The sequence below is a fragment of the Mus caroli genome, chromosome 14, assembly GCF_900094665.2.
Source record: "Mus caroli chromosome 14, CAROLI_EIJ_v1.1, whole genome shotgun sequence".
NCBI classification, from domain to species: domain Eukaryota; kingdom Metazoa; phylum Chordata; class Mammalia; order Rodentia; family Muridae; genus Mus; species Mus caroli.
In genome coordinates, this window is record NC_034583.1 from 68,363,846 (window position 1) to 68,379,519 (window position 15,674).

Consider the following 15,674-nt stretch of genomic DNA (forward strand, 5'->3'; position numbering starts at 1 on the left):
ACAGAGAGAGAGAGAGAAACAGACAGAGACAGACAGACAGACAGACAGAGAGATGGGTTGGGGGAAGAGAGAGAGTATGTGTGTGACCTTGAATATTATCTTTCCTGCATCAAAAGTAATTGAGTATGCTCTCCTGCCCATGCTTGTTCACTTACATGGACACATCCCTGCTGGTCGTGTTCTTAGGCTGTGAAACTTCAGAGGATCCCTGCTTCCTTGCCTGCCCATGTCTGTACGCCCTTGCCCTGAAGACACAGCAACATGGCAAGGGTGAGGTAATGCCCATCCATTGTGTGGTTGTTACTTCCCTAAGATAAAAGGAAGACGATTTGCAGCTTAAAATTGGCTGCTTGACAAAGTAGAAAAATGGAGGCTATAATCACAGTCCCCATAATGGAGTTCAATGTTTGAGAACTGGCCAGATCTGCTTTTCATCTTCTGTGGTCCATGCCGAATTGAAAACTCTCCTTTCTGCCAGTGATTTCACCTCCTTTCTACTATACATTTATGCCTCTGTCATGTTAATGTACAGCTTAGTGGGCCTGGAGATGCAGTTATTTATAGCTCTGAGCTCATTGAAATGGCAGCACATTCAACAAGGGAATGTGCCCTTGACCCTGCTCTGGTTGCCAAGGACGCATGAGACCTGAAATCTCCATAGATGACTTTTTGAAGGCACCAAAACTTTCTTCCCAACTATTTTTCCTGACGCTAGTCCACCTGCATTCTAGTTTTCAAGAGACATCCTCGCTATTGTGTTCTTTAGCTTTCCACCCCCCCCACCCCACCCCCCCACCCATTTTGAGGTTGAACCCTATCACTGAGCTCCTTGGCGTTTGATGTCCCCCTTTATCTAGTTTTCCTTTCCTCTTTTCATCCATACATGCGTTTGAAAGTGTATAGATATATAGTATTTATGTGGAGGGAGGTGATGGGGGAGAGCCTGCTGTGTTTTGTATCCTTGCTAGTCATTGACGAGTTTACATCATCATCCGAAGTTTAGTGTTGACTAGTACTAACAGTGAAGGGGAGAGTTACCTATGTCCAGACTTAGAGCCCTTCTCAGGAAAGGGCTCAGGTAGATGGGGGTGGGGGGGTGGGGGGGGAACTAAGGAGCCTGAGAAGAGAGAAGTACAAGGAAGGCACAGAATAGGAGCAGAGAAGAGCCACTGTGTAACCCCTTTGTCTTCTTCCCTTAAAGAGAACTTAGAAGGGAAAAAATACAGAGAATACATATGATACCTCTTCTTAGTGACCCTGTGATGGAAATGTCTAACCTGACCATTTTGAAAAGTCTGCAGTGATCCTATAACTGTACAAGTAAAAGGAGGGAAATTAAAGAAGGGTGTTTGAGTCTGTGAATTTGATAGGAGCTGTTACCCTATCAAATGGGGGGGCAAATGGCAGGGTAATGACCTCTGCTTCCTCCCTTTCCTAAGAATTATCCTCCTGACTTTGTTTAATAGAGTATTTCTACTTGAGGCAGAGCAGGGGAGCTGGAGAGCTGACTCAGCAATTGAGAGAACTTGCTGCTCTTGTGCAAGGCCCTGGTTTGGTTCCCAGTACCTGCATGGTAGCTCAAAACCAACCATCCATAGCTCCAGTTCCAGGGACTCTGCTGCTGCCTTGGACTCTTCCGGCACCAGGCGTGCACATGGTTCATACACATGTATAGGCAGGCACACACTAGGGCACATAAAAATTAGTCAATGTAAAGTTTAAAGTATATTACTGCTTAACAAATCTTCCCATTAATTTGTTCTTTCTCAAACTCTCCACTAGAGCCTTAATTTTATTCTTTACCATTAATTAGCAGATAGTGGTCATTAATGATCAGTCAGAATCCTGTATATTTACCAGACTTAAAAAAACCTTATAATGTTTTTCATCTAGGATCCTAGGATATCTCTATTATCATCCGTCTCTTCATTGCCACCCTTAAGCTATTCAAAGCTTTCCCAATACTCAAAAGAATTAAGAAGCAATATAGAGTTTGCAGATATTTCTGCTCTGTATTGTGCTTGCTACCTTCAGGGTGGGCAAACATGAATCTTCTTCATCATCCTGAACTTAGAGTTGACTAGAGAGTGGTTCTAAAGTGGAGTGCCATAGGAGGATAGAGGCGAGAGTCCACATCTCCTGCCTTCTCCTATGAGGATACCAATGGCATCTTGTTTCAAGGTCATTGTGACTTATACTGTATGCTTTTTCCTGTGAACCCCCTGATATTCTGTGGCCTGGTATAGCTACTTATTTCTAAATCTGTCCCCCTCTGCTGATGACCACTGCTGATGCTGATCCTTTCCTTATTCTTCTAAAGGTGTCAGCTTTTGTGAGTTCTTATCATGGTTTTCGTTGTTGCTGTTTGTCTTGTTTTTAAGTGTTTACATGTATAAATGTGTTTTTTCTTTCCTTCCTCCCGCCCTCCCTTTCTTTTTGATGTGTGTGTGTGTGTATACACGTGTCGTGTGTATGTATGGGTGTCTTCATTTATGTATCTCTGTGCACCACGTGCATACAGTGCCCATGGAGACCAGAAAAGGACATCATATTCCCTGGAACTGGAGTTACAGATGTTTGTGAGACACCATGTGGGTGCGGAGAATCAAACCCGGATCCTCTTGAAGAGTAGCCAGTGCTCTTAACTGTTGAGTCACCTCTACATCCCTCCCCCCCATTACCCTCCCACCCCCTTTAAGCCATGTTTTAAAGAGCAGATTCATTCTGTCCCCAGATTTTCAGATACCTCTCATCTCCTGAGCAGTAAAACACTCAGAGGTGAAGGTGAACTGCACTCCTTAGAAATCAAGGGAGACACACTCTGTAGAGCTTGTCTTTGTAGTCAGTGTTTGTGAAAAGAAAACAGAATTTTACTAAACACTTGTAAAACACAGCTTTCCTGTAGTTCTCCAATGGGTAGGCTGCTCTGAAGTTCCCTGCCTCACCACTGGAAGAAGGAAAGGTCCTCCCTTATTATCATAGACAGTTGCTGTAAAAGCATGGCATTAACATATAAGTAGCTTATGTCTCATTGTATAATATTCCATCATTCTAATCTATGAAATGTGTCTATAATCTGAAGATGCTGTCCTCCTGCTGAACACCAAAACTAGATATTTTCTTGGTGATAGGAAAAAATGATTTGGGGATAAAAAATGCTGTTTTTTTTTTCCCACATACATAAACTACAGCTAACAAAGAACTTCTAACAAATGAAGCTTTGGCAATCATGTGATGTAAGTTAGCTTTGATCTCATTTCTTTTAAAGACATTAATAAAACGGATTCTCACATTGTATTGATTTTTCTATTAAAGTAGGTATGAGCCTAAGGAAGTAGGTCAAACAGATCTATTTTTTAATCCAATATTTTCAAAACCTAACTGATTTTTGCCCCATTTAATAGGGAACTTTTTTGTGTGAACAAGCACAGGTGAATTTCCTTCTTTAAAATAGTTGTTCTTGATACGTACAGAGTTAGAAAGGTCTACTGCGTGGGAGCAGCCCGCGCTTCTCTTCAGCTAGAGTCCTTTTGTAGGTTTGATGAGAATGAAAACGTTTTTGCTTGGTTGATATAACTGAATGAAATACTGAGTGAAAATATATCTTGTTGAAGATTTGGGAAATTAGGTGTAAGGTTTTTGCCTTCAACGTAGTTCACTAAAGAACAGGTTGGAGGTCCATTAAGCCTGGGGCAGAGCTTCCCTGTGATCCTTGGCATTCTGCACATCTGATTGCTTTGTAATAATAATCCCTCAGTAAAACCTGTAAGCAGAAACCACCAATTTCATAATTTGTCAGGAAGCTCTTAAAAGCTTTAGTATTTGCATCGAAAGAAAAAAGCTGGAGAGGAAAAAAAATACATCTTTTATATGATGTTATTTTACAGGGGAACTGTGGGCAACGAAATAGCCTGCTACAATTTAGGTGTGGTACAGAAAACTAGGGCAACACTTACTTTTAGAAATATCAAGTGTTATTCACTGTTTTATAATTAATTACATAATTATACACGAGAACACAAAGATCCCCGGATACCTTAATGGAAACACTGCACTTCCAAAGAAAATAACAATAATTATCACCTACTGTATTCAGAGTACTTTATTAGCTGTAAATCTTAATTCCCCATATCTGTGCGTAAATAAACATCATTAAGAATATTAATCTTTCCTATAGTTCAGAAATAAGAAAATCAAGGCAAAGAAGTTGGCTTGAATGATCAATTAAGCATCCTGCTTTGAATGATTTGGTGAGGCCAGAGTCATCAAAAACAATAGGTGTTAACAAAGGACAAAAGTCACTCTTGCTCCCATTTATAAATTACCAGGCAGTCGTTAATATTTACAGTAGTCCCTTCTGTTCAAACCCATGTGACTAAATCCATTTAAAACGTAAAAGCAGTATCCTGGCAGTCCCGATAATTTGAAATACCCTGGAGGGATTAACTTACTTCTGGACACCTTTCTAGGTACCTGATAGCTACCTGAAGTTGTGGGCAATTAAAAGCATTGGGTTGTGATACTGGAGAGCTATAATAAGCCGAAGGTCCCCGGGTTCTAGATAGGGGTAAATGAAAGTTTACAAGCCACGTCCTGCTGATAAAGCAATCTTTTTGAGATAGTAGCAGTTTGTTAAGTTGTCTGTGAAAGATACAGATTGAGGCCATGCCCCTCCTCCCCAGGGCCTTCGGGGCTTCTCTGTAAGGCTGTAACCACCACAGTGAGCATGACCACAAGAACAGACAGTGTAGAGCCAAGACAAGCTAATGCGGACCCTGTAACACTGGAGAAAAACAAGTCAAGGTTAAGCATAGCCAGAGAAGCAGTAGCCATAAAGCCGATAAAGTAAGGAGATACTTCTGACAGAGTGCTTCAGAACTGCAAACTCATTGGTGTGTGTGTGTATGTGTGTGTGTGTGTGTGTGATTGATGCCCATTTGTGGACACCTGAGCTGGAGGATGGGAGCCAGCTACACTTCATGTAGGGAGCCAAGTAAGATAAATAGTGAGCTTGTGACGATCCAAGGCTGCTCCACCACAGGGCCATGGAGGAGAAGAATGAGACAGGCTCTGACCCTGCCTTGGTGCCCTGGAATGGTTGCAGCCGAGAGAAAAGCGCTCTGAGGCTTCACCATAGTGCCGATGAGCGAGCAGCTGCAGGGCACACACTCAGGCTTGCTATGGGTTTGCTGAACATGGTTCATATGGAAAGGCTCTGCCCTGTGGTATCCGTTGCCCATTGGTGGACAGTGCACAGGCACATTCTACATTCATTAGGAAGCGGTGTTTAAAAGAAAGATTTGAGGTATGTGTTCTGAATGCAGTTTGCACCCCAAATTGGGAATTGTCCACTGCTAGGTGATAGGTAATTGGGAGAAAAATTCCCCAGCATCTCATTGACCCCCTTAATGATAGCTAGAGGTTAGTTGAAAACTAACTAAACTACCAAAGCCGCATGTTCCTTGTATACCTGTCTGTGAGATACTGAGGCCAGAGCTTGCATTTGACTTGAACTGACAAGAAGCTGTCTGGCATCATTAAGGAATAGAGCTACTGATACTCGGCCCTTAGACTCAAAGAATTTGAAATATTCAAGCTTCACACTTTACCAAAAAAAAAAAAAACAAAACAAAAAAAAAAACAAAAAAAACCTACAACATTTACTTCTAAAAGTATGAACACAAATGTGACTGGGTGTGTGGGTGTGGGGGGTACATTTGCATGTAAACAAAAAGAAATATTTAACTTCAGTTGTCATCTCAGACAGAGATGGGTCAAACGGTCATCTGGGTTTGCTTGCCTGCACTTACACTGTGAATCTTGCATGGTTAGCCTTTGCATCTGTAAGGGGAGATGGGTGGGGGGAGGGGAGGAAGGCATAGAATTTTACAATTAATGTCACAGAGAGACCCTTTGTAACTTCACTGTATGTTGTATTCTCATTTATATTTACTACAAAACATTGTTTTGTTTGTTTGTTTGTTTGTTTCAAGACAGGGTTTCTCTGTGTAGCCCTGGCTGTCCTGGAACTCACTCTGTAGACCAGGCTGGCCTTGAACTCAGAAATCCACCTGCCTCTGCCTCCCAAGTGCTGGGATTAAAGGCGTGAGCCACCACCGCCCGGCTACAAAACATTTAGAGTATAATAAAGTACATATCTCTATCTAAATATAGACATATACACATTCCATGCATATATATGTATACGTGTGTGTGTGTGTGTGTGTGCATGTAATGCTCAGGAAAATTTGAGCTGAACAAATTTGGGCCAGTTAAATTCATAATCTTACAGAACTAAAAAACAAACCTTTTGCCTCAGCTACTGCAGCCTGTAGATTTCTTCCCGGACAGGCCCTGCCATTATTTCCGGCTTGCCTTTTCTAATGATTTAACAGCCTTACAGAAAAAGGGTTCCTACTTTTTTTATTCTCCCTCCTCACTTTTTTTTTTTTTTGTCCTCTTTGAATACATTTCACAGACGGCCGTCTTCCAAAATAACAACATCAATTAATTTTTTTTTAACTTGAAAAGAAATCACGTTCACCCTCGTCTGCCCTGGCTATTGGTGTGCAGTGCGTGGAAGAGGCTGTGCTGGCCCTGATAAGGCCCACAGGCAAAGAGGCTGCGGCAGGAGACTAAGCCCTAACCCACTCAGCCGCTGCTGTTTCCTGAGGCAGCCCTGGGCCAGGTGAGGCGAGTTGACCCATAAGTCTCCTGATCGAAGAGAAACGGTGCCACAGCATGGCAGGTCAGGATGGAAGCCCCTTCGGGTCTGTGCCTGGCTGTTGGAAGTGGATCTCTGTGGTTCGTTTTGTGTTTAAATAGACAACTGTCTTCTTCAGGAGGTGCGCTCCCTTCTCTAGGACCTACCTCACCACAGTCTTCTCCTCTTTTGCAGAGCCCAATGATCTCCGAGGGGACCCTCTGCTCAGCTGTCAAAGCACCCCGGCGCCCCAGGGTGCGTGCAGTTCAATGGTAGATGCAGCTGGATTTGAGAGCGTCGCCCAGTGTCCACGGGAGCTTCATCAGATGATGGCTGCAGGTAAGTGCTGGTGGCCAGTGGAAGACACAAACGAGATTTTTTACATTGATACCAGAAAAGCTTGCTCAGCAGTGAAAGTCCACGTAGAATCAGGGGCCAGGGTCTGGGGAAAGGAGGGGACTATGAAACTCAAGGGGAAAAAAAAGTATAAAATCAAAGTTAGCACAGAGTTTTGGTTTTCTTTTTTTTGTTTAATTTCTGCCATTTGTTTTCTAATTTTGCTTACTGATTTTATTAGCCAGTATTTATAAGACATACTCTTTAAAAAAAAAAAAAGAGAGAGACCCTGAATTTGAAAGAGAGCAAGGAGGGGTTTATGGGAGAGGCTACAGGGAGGAAAGGGAAGGGGGGAATAAAAATATATAATCTTAAAAGTCATTTTAAGCCAGGCGTGGTGGCACACTCCTTTAATCCCAGCACTCTGGAGGCAGAGGCAGGCGGATTTCTGAGTTCAAGGCCAGCCTGGTCTACAAAGTGAGTTCCAGGACAGCCAGGGTTACACAGAGAAACCCTGTCTCGAAAAACAAAACAAAAAACCCAAAAAGTCATTTTAAATAGATATATACATTTCCTTAAGGATGGTTCCTAACCTTCCTAATGCTGAGACCCATTAATACAGTTCCTCGAGTAGTGGTGACCCCCAACCATAAAGCTATTTTTGTTGCTGCATTATAAATATAATTTTGCTACTGTTAAGAATTTTAACATAAATATCTGTGTTCTCTGATGGTCTGAGGCAACCCCTATGTGAGGGTCATTCAGCCCTCCCAAAGGGGTCATGACCCACAGGTTGAGAACTGCTGCCTCTGAGGGCCTATGCTTCAGCGATCACCTTACCAGTTTGGCCAGGGCATGTCCTACTCCTTGACACCTGTTTTCTTGTTTAGAAGAGGTGCTGGGGCCCAACATAGTCCTCAGAGGCAGATGCATCATCCATCTCATTCTGCTAGGCAGTTAACGTGCCAGCACTTTGTTCTAGGCCCTGTCTAGAGCAAGCATTGCCTCATCAGGAGGAGGAAAGTGACCCTTCTCTTCACCCCATAGGTGTCTCTTTAATAGTACGCTGCAAACAATACAGATTCCACATCATTAAGATTCTTTCTAGAAAGTTCCTCGGAAGCACTTCTTCATCCTTCCGTCCCTGTGCTTCTGCACAGATGCTTTTACATCTGGAGAAATGATTGGCGTAGTATAGATTACAGTGCTTTAAAAAAAAAAAAAATGTCTCAGCAACGTGCTAAATGAAGCCTCGTGTCTTTAGGAAGGTGATTTCCTTTAAAGGGAAGAGCCTTGCCTGTCAACACTAAGCTCAGTTTGTTTCTCCCGCAGCAGCTGATGGTTTGGGGAGCATAGCCCTAGATACCACCCAGCTCAACATGTCCGTCACCGATCCCACAGCCTGGGCCACAGCTATGAATAACTTGGGCATGGTTCCCGTGGGGTTGCCTGGACAGCAGCTCGTGTCTGGTAAGCGTTCTCCTGGTTTCAAAGATGCTTTGCAAAACTGCCAAACACTGTGGGTGACAGGTGTTCCTTGGTAATCTCCCTCCATGCCGGTGTTGAATATGGCCTTTGGTTTTTGACCTGACCGTGTCTGGCTGGCTGCATTAGAGACTGTTTTCTTCTGCACTCTGCTTTTTGCAGACTCCGGCAACCCTGACCCTCACTGCTCTTGATCAGTAGCCCATCTTATCTCCACAGCCTTGCTGCGATGGTTGCACTTTCAAATTGGTAGATGAGATGGCTGGGACCTGCTTCCCAGTTTGTAAAACTTAGTTCTGTACAGCGCCCTATTTGACCGCCATCTCCTTTGGGATACATTAAGTTCTATGTGTGCAGATATATAGTTTCTATTTTACATGTTTAAAAGTCATTTTATGCCGGGCATGGTGGCGCACACCTTTAATCCCAGCACTCAGGAGGCAGAGGCAGGCGGATTTCTGAGTTCGAGGCCAGCCTGGTCTACAAAGTGAGTTCCAGGACAGCCAGGGCTATACAGAAAAACCCTGTCTCAAAAAACCAAAAAAACAAAAGTCATTTTATGTGATTTGCCAGCATATAACTCTATATACTACATGTCTGCCCGGGGCCCATGGAAGAAGGCACTGGATCCCCTGGAATTGGAGTCATTCATAAACAGTTATGAACCAATTTGTGAGCTCTGAGAACGGACCCCAGGTCCTCTGGAAGAACAACCAACGTTTCTATCAACCAGGCCTCTTCTTTATCCCCATGGTTCCTGTTTACCATAGCAAGAAGGAGCCTGAGAGGAGATAAGAGTTAGGAAAACCGAGACAAGAAAAACATCAAAGGAAAGACAGAGACTAGAGTGTAGCCGTTCAGATGGTGTACAGCTCTAATCCCAGCACCAGGGCAGCTGAGGCAGAGCGAGTATGATTTTTTTTTTAGCCAGCTTGGCTACTTGGCTAGTGAAATCACACCTTTTAAAAACGCTGTAGACTTAATATAATCCACAGCTGTGCTCCCGTACAGGTGGGCGTGCACACACCCGGGGCACTGGCTGTCTATGAGTTGTTAATGAGTTTATCCAGGCCCTGTTCTCAGCAGCTCATCCTGGCAGATCCTTCCTTTTGATAACATACAGGTTCAGATTTGGATTCCCCACTTAGCTTTTTCTCAGCTCCCTAATTGAAATACTCAGACAGCAGAAATTACTTCCCTCTCAGCTCCCATTTCTCCCAGAAAAACATGTGACTTCCAGCGTAAGCCCAAACCTCAATAATTCATTATTTTGCCTCACAATTTTGAGTCTTTTGACATTTTAACCATGACCAATTTATGATTTTCCTAGCAACCTACCATGAAAAGAATTACAGCCCTACTCGTTATAGAAGATTTACCGTATCTGCCCCGATTGCGTTCTCTATCTCCCGCATTAGCCAGACTGCTTAAGCGGGTTTCGAGCCTTTCACTGTCTCTCCCTGGTTTTCTGGCTCACCTCTGCAACCTTGACTAGGTGAGCGACACTTTGCTGTGTTCTCAAGAGCTGCTAGCTTCAGTTACTGACTGAGCATCGGGTCCGGTTCTGTTGAGACCGCCTGGTATTTGTGCATTTTCCTTCTATCTTTTCTTTTTCCTGTGCAAATATTTCAGTCATTGTGAATATGGAATATTCTCTTATGCTCTTTTCTGTGAACGTATTACCGTCAGCTATTTTCCATTGGATGCTTTCATGTTACGGTAAATAATCTGTCAGGTCGGCAGCCTCACGTTCTGTGCGTTTCTTCCATTTCTACTTTCTCCGTTGTTGTTCTGAGGCTGTTCCTTTAGAGAACTTAGTTTCCGTCATGTAAAAGCATCCGAAACCTTTTCTGTCACGTGATCAGATCTGTTAGGACCTACCGTAACACTAAATGAGGCAGCTTATACACAATGTGTATCTGTTTGTAGAATATTAACTAAATGCTTGTCTTTTATCCTTTTTTTCTTTATAAATTTTTTGACAGTTGTATACATATAATAATGAACTTCAGTCAATTCCACCCCACAGTTCCTTTTCTCATCCCCCTCCTCCTTCCTCTGAAACTCCTGAGAAGGTTGCCACCCTGGAGAAAATGACCCTTTCTCCCCCCAGTAACCAGGAGTTACTCAGGAGGGAGGGGGCCTCATGAGCCACACCCCCACGTGACAAATGTTGACATCCCCAGCCCTGCCTAGGTCTTATGCTGGCAACCACTTGCCGCAGCAGGCTCATGAGTCCGAGGCTTGGGCTCTAACTTAGGGTGACACGATGTCCCACTTAGGGCCTGCCACTTGTCCATCATCTACACTAGGCATTTGAGAAAAGTAAGAGATTGTTTCACTGTGTCACCCACTACAATTAGCTTCTGTAATGAAGACCAAGGACAGCTGTGCTTTAGGGATATAAAGCTGAGCATTTGGAAGGTGCTTTGACAAGCCATAGAATCAGCTAACCTGGGCTAAGACTGAACCAACCGTCAGGGACTCCGTATGGGTCTAATGCACATTCCTTATGGTTGTGTGGGGATCCTAACAGTGCAGGGCTGCTACGACCCTTTGCCTGCTTCTGGGACCCGTTTCCTCCTTCTGGGGCTGCCTCATCCAGCCTTAGTATAAAGGGAGGTGCCTAGGTTTACCGGAACTTGATATGCCATGCTTGGTTGAGACCCCTAGGAGGCCTGCCCTCCCTTTTCTGAAAAGAAGGGGGGGGGAGAGTGGATTTGGGGGGAAGAAGAAATAGTGGGGAGGGGCTGGGAAGACCGGAAGGAGGGAAACTGCAGTCAGGATGTAATGTATGAGAAAAGATTAAAAAGCGAATGTTTAAAATACTTTAAAGACAAGTTTGAGGGAACTTGAAATCTGGCTCGGCAATTAAGTGCACACTGGCTGTTCTTAGAGAGGGCATGGGTTTGGTTCCTAGCACCCATATGGTGACTTAGAACCACCTGTAACTCCAGGGTCAGGGGATTTGGCTCCCTCTTCTGCTTTGGGTGAGCACCAGGCATGTATACAGTACACATATATACATGTAGGCAAAAGGTTCACATATATAAAAAGTGCAAATACCAAAAAGAAAGCAGCTTTATTTCATGACCACTTAGCAAAACAATAGTATCAGCTTCACCATTAGGGCCTACCACCTCCCAGGTCTACAGAACCAGGGATCAGTTCACTCCTATGAAGCCCCTTTTTCTTTAGTTTTTGTTTAGAAAAAATATAAATATATTACCACGAGCATTTTAAAGCACAGTCAGGACTGTTCATCTATTAAAATTATTTTGCTTGGTTGCTTCTTATATGTAGAACTAGTAGGTCAAAGAAGACAATATTTCAATGTTTCTTACTATACACTAGGCAATTAATTTCCATAAAACTCGGTTACATTTAATTTACTAATTTCATTTGCAAATACGGCATGCTAGTCCTTCACTTTATATTTTCTCAGCATATGAATTCTGTAAGGAAACTCCCGTGAAGGTCTATGCACTGAAGGCTTGGTCTCCAGAGATGGCCTTACTGGGAGGTGGTGGAGCCTTTAGGAGATGCAGCCTAGTGGGAAGAAGTCAGGACTTGGGGATGTGCCCTTAGACAGGCTATTAGACCACAACCCCCTCCCATTCTTCTCTCTTCACAGGCTAGCTTTGCTCTGACTCACACTCACATTGTGATTTTCAGCTTTACCAAGGCAGATAGCTCCGAAACCAGGAGCGAAGATGACCTGTTTCTCCCTGCCAGCTGATTTCCCTCGGGTCTTTCATCACAGAGGCAGAAAGCTGGCAAACCTGCCTTGGGGTTCCCCCCTTTCATCTTTACTTCATATGGTTTCCTTTTATAAACAGGTTATAATCATTCTGAACATATTTTACCAAACGTGGTCATGGGTCACTGTTAGTTGGTGTATGTTAGCTTCATTTTTAGATTCTATTTTAAAGAGTCTGACTACATACTCCCTAAAATATTTATCTGGCCTGGTTTTTTTTTTTCCTTCTTAATGTTAGTTCTGTTAAGAAATGTTTCCTTTATGAATTCTTTATTCTATTTCTAAGCATAGAATAATTTGTATACTCTGGTGGTTGATATATGTATTTCCAGTTTTACATCCTCCAGGGACTCTCCTGTCTTTTATCAGAAACCAGACTTCTGTACGTGTTTCTCAATGTTTAAAATATCTATTGTATATTAGTTATCTATTTTTTGTCCAGCACCAAACTGATCGATTCATACAGCGCTATACTTTGTTTATGGGAAGCTCTGTCATCTCTTTCCTGCACTTCATGTGCAGGTCTCTTTGTTCCTTCTCTGCAGAAACACAGCGCCACAGGAGGCTCGGGGTCCACACTGGCCACCTCAGGCGCTCTTCAGTGTGACTGTAGAATGCCAGAGACCAGCTTTAATGTTTCAAGAGGTTCTTAAAGATTATTTAGTATAGCATCCCTTCCGAGAAATCCTCTCTGCAATATCTCTGACAGGATTATGGAGGGGCTCAGTTTATGAGCACTTGGCTTGCTCCCAAAGTTTCTGGTATTTCTAAATGGCCAAGTACTCTTCCTGTCTTTGTTAAAAATTAAAGTGACACTAAATCCTGTTCCTAGGTGCTTCTTCGGTTTATTGAGAGATTAAAAATTATCAGCAAAGCGAAAGATATATTTTTCATATCCTTTGATTTTTATCAGAAGGATTTCCCAAGAAATTGCAGCCCTCATTACCATCGTGTTGTACCTTTGAGAGGTTCTGACTAACGCTGCCGTAAATAGACCTCATATGCTGCCGTAAATAGACCTCATATGCTGCGAGGTAGATATGCCTCTTCCACACCCCTGTGGCCAGGAACGCCCACTCACCTCCGAGTGAAGTTCTGCTTGAGATCATTACAATGTACCTGTTTTCTCTTTACCAAAATGCAATGCTGCATTGTTGCGCATCCACCCTACATCCTCTGCTACAAGGGCATACTGCTTCTCTACACTTACTGTCTCCTGTTTGTTTTATCCCCATAATTGTCTTAGGGATTTGTGGGTTTTGTTAGTTTATTTGTTTTGCTGTCAGTGTTTTGTGCATTGTCCTAGAGCCATGCTCTCCAAATTGGTCTGTTAGAATATTCATGTCCCACATTTATCACAAGGTAGCGTGAATGCAGCATTAATGTGTAGGTGGCCTGACAACGGTGACCAACTCCAGGTTAACCACAGGCGAATCACGTTCCTTGTAGATTTTCTCCGTGTCTTTAATGTTAATTCACAATGTGCAGTTTTTCACAGTGTAAGAGCTAGTGTGGAGGATTCTCAAACTTCATCTAACCTCTGGGAAATACCCACCAGTATTTCCTGAGCAACCATCTACACCAGGCATTTCCTGTCAGCCGAGGGAAACCTTCTCTAGTGCGTCCATATTTCTCTTCTGCATGGGCTGTCACTCATAGGAGTAGTCTGTGACCGTGGTAGCATGTGTTGTAGCTGAATGATGTCACTATCCAATTCTACCTTCCCTAACAACTGTCCCCTGCTCAAGTCTCTCCTGAAACCAGTTTTCGGTTTTCTGTGACACACATTATTCCTCTAGAAGAGATCCCTCACCTCTGTTGTCGCAAATCAGAATCCTGAGCTCTGATCATCTGTGTAGCCAGGCTCTCTCTTCTCCATTGTCCAAGTCTCTCCACCCCACTTTGGACTTTGTAAAATTTATTCTTTGAAACATTAATACATGCACAAAATAAATTTTGATCATATCTCCCTGCCCCAGGACCTCTTATCATGTCTCCTCCCTCCCTACGTCATGTCCTTTTTAATGATTTTAATTAATATTTTCATTGTGTAATAATTTCACACATGCATGTAATATGTTTTGATTAAAGTTTACTCCTTATTCTCTCTTCCAATCCCTGCGCCCACTAGTCTCTTCCAATTTCAGGGGCTCTTTTATAAAATGCACTGTGTCTACTTAGGCACATCTGTAGTGAATCATGAGTAGCCTCTGAGGAGCCACATCCTTGAAAGAGATTGACTCTTCCTCTCTCAGCAATTATCAATTACATCAGCTAGGGGTGGTATTCATGACTGCCTCCCTCCTCTGGGCCGGGATTGATTGATTGATTGATTGATTGATTGATTTTGGTCTGGCTTGAGTTTGCACAGATCTTGTTCACGCTGTCACATTGCTGTGAAGTCATGTAAGCAGCTGCCTGACATGTTCAGCCATCAACTGCCTCCAGCTCTTTCCACTTCTTCTTCCATGTTGGTCCTGGAGCTTCGGAAGGAGAGAGTGAACTATTGTTGTCCCATTTAGAGCTGAGCACTCCAAGATCTTTTATTCTTTACGGTTTGCCCAGTCGCTGGTCTCTGAGTTAATCACCACCTACTGCAAGGTGAACCTTCTATGTGGATGGTTGAGAGATGTGCTATTCCTTGGTTATAATGATAAGGCATTAGAGGTCAATTTACACAGCATACACAGCACCACAGAGCACTATGAAAGCTAGCTGTCTAGGGCAAAGCTTCCAGGTCAGTGTCAAGTCACTCCATGTACTATGACTCAAGTATGTGATGCCTTCAGCAGTAAAGTCTTGCCATTAGATTCTGGAGGGTAGCCAAAAGCACTGGCATACCCTGTAATGTTTGGTTTGGGGAGGGTCTCTGGATTCCAGTGACCAACAATTCCAAAAGAAGTAACCCATCCCTGGCATTGGACTTGTTACTAGATAGCCTACGGTATCTAGAGGCATTACCCCTCTTATGGGGTAACTCCCATTTAAACTCTCAGGTGGCAGAGGAGGTGAGGGGATAATGGAAAGTCTGGGTGGAGATGGCAGGCCCCTATCTGGGAGTGCTTCACAAGACTTGAGGTCTTCATGCCGCAGGGGGGAATCACCTAAAAGGTAGGAGTGCCTACCAGGGAGTGCTGCACAGGAAAGGAGCCTCCATGCTGTAGGTGTGGAACTATAATGTAAATAGGTCTGTCCTAGTTTATTTTCCAAAGCCAGCTAGATGGAGAGTCGGAGAACAGGAGGCTTTGTGGATGCCTTTGAAAGACCCACAACGTGAGGACTCCCTCACGTTCTGACTCAGGAGAGGCGACACCCCAAAATCACCCACAAGAAACGATCTTGCTGCAACTGCAAGAGGATTTTTATTCGAGAGCGTTCTCGGGCCCATGG

At 43.5% G+C, this 15,674-nt stretch overlaps 1 protein-coding gene and 1 long non-coding RNA gene across 20 annotated transcripts in view; one reads left to right on the forward strand and one right to left on the reverse strand.

Annotated features, from left to right (window-relative positions):
* Nucleotides 1–6,963, reverse strand: part of LOC110309297 — a 27,934-nt gene extending 20,971 nt beyond the window's left edge. The window contains exons 1-3 of the long non-coding RNA XR_002379688.1: nucleotides 6,871–6,963; nucleotides 1,567–1,686; nucleotides 156–245 (exon numbers count right to left, since the gene is read on the reverse strand). This is a non-coding gene — a long non-coding RNA (uncharacterized LOC110309297). The remainder of the gene's footprint in view (nucleotides 1–155; nucleotides 246–1,566; nucleotides 1,687–6,870) is intronic.
* Enox1 (ecto-NOX disulfide-thiol exchanger 1) overlaps nucleotides 1–15,674 on the forward strand; it is a 550,965-nt gene that overhangs the window by 335,326 nt on the left and 199,965 nt on the right. For 17 of the 19 annotated variants that reach the window (XM_021181861.1, XM_021181862.1, XM_029469169.1 and 14 more), the window contains 2 exons: nucleotides 6,899–7,042; nucleotides 8,372–8,509. In XM_021181861.1, the coding sequence (XP_021037520.1) occupies nucleotides 6,973–7,042; nucleotides 8,372–8,509 (208 nt within the window). In that variant the 5' untranslated portion in view covers nucleotides 6,899–6,972. The remainder of the gene's footprint in view (nucleotides 1–6,898; nucleotides 7,043–8,371; nucleotides 8,510–15,674) is intronic. The other 2 variants (XM_029469181.1, XM_029469166.1) reach the window with 1 other exon arrangement.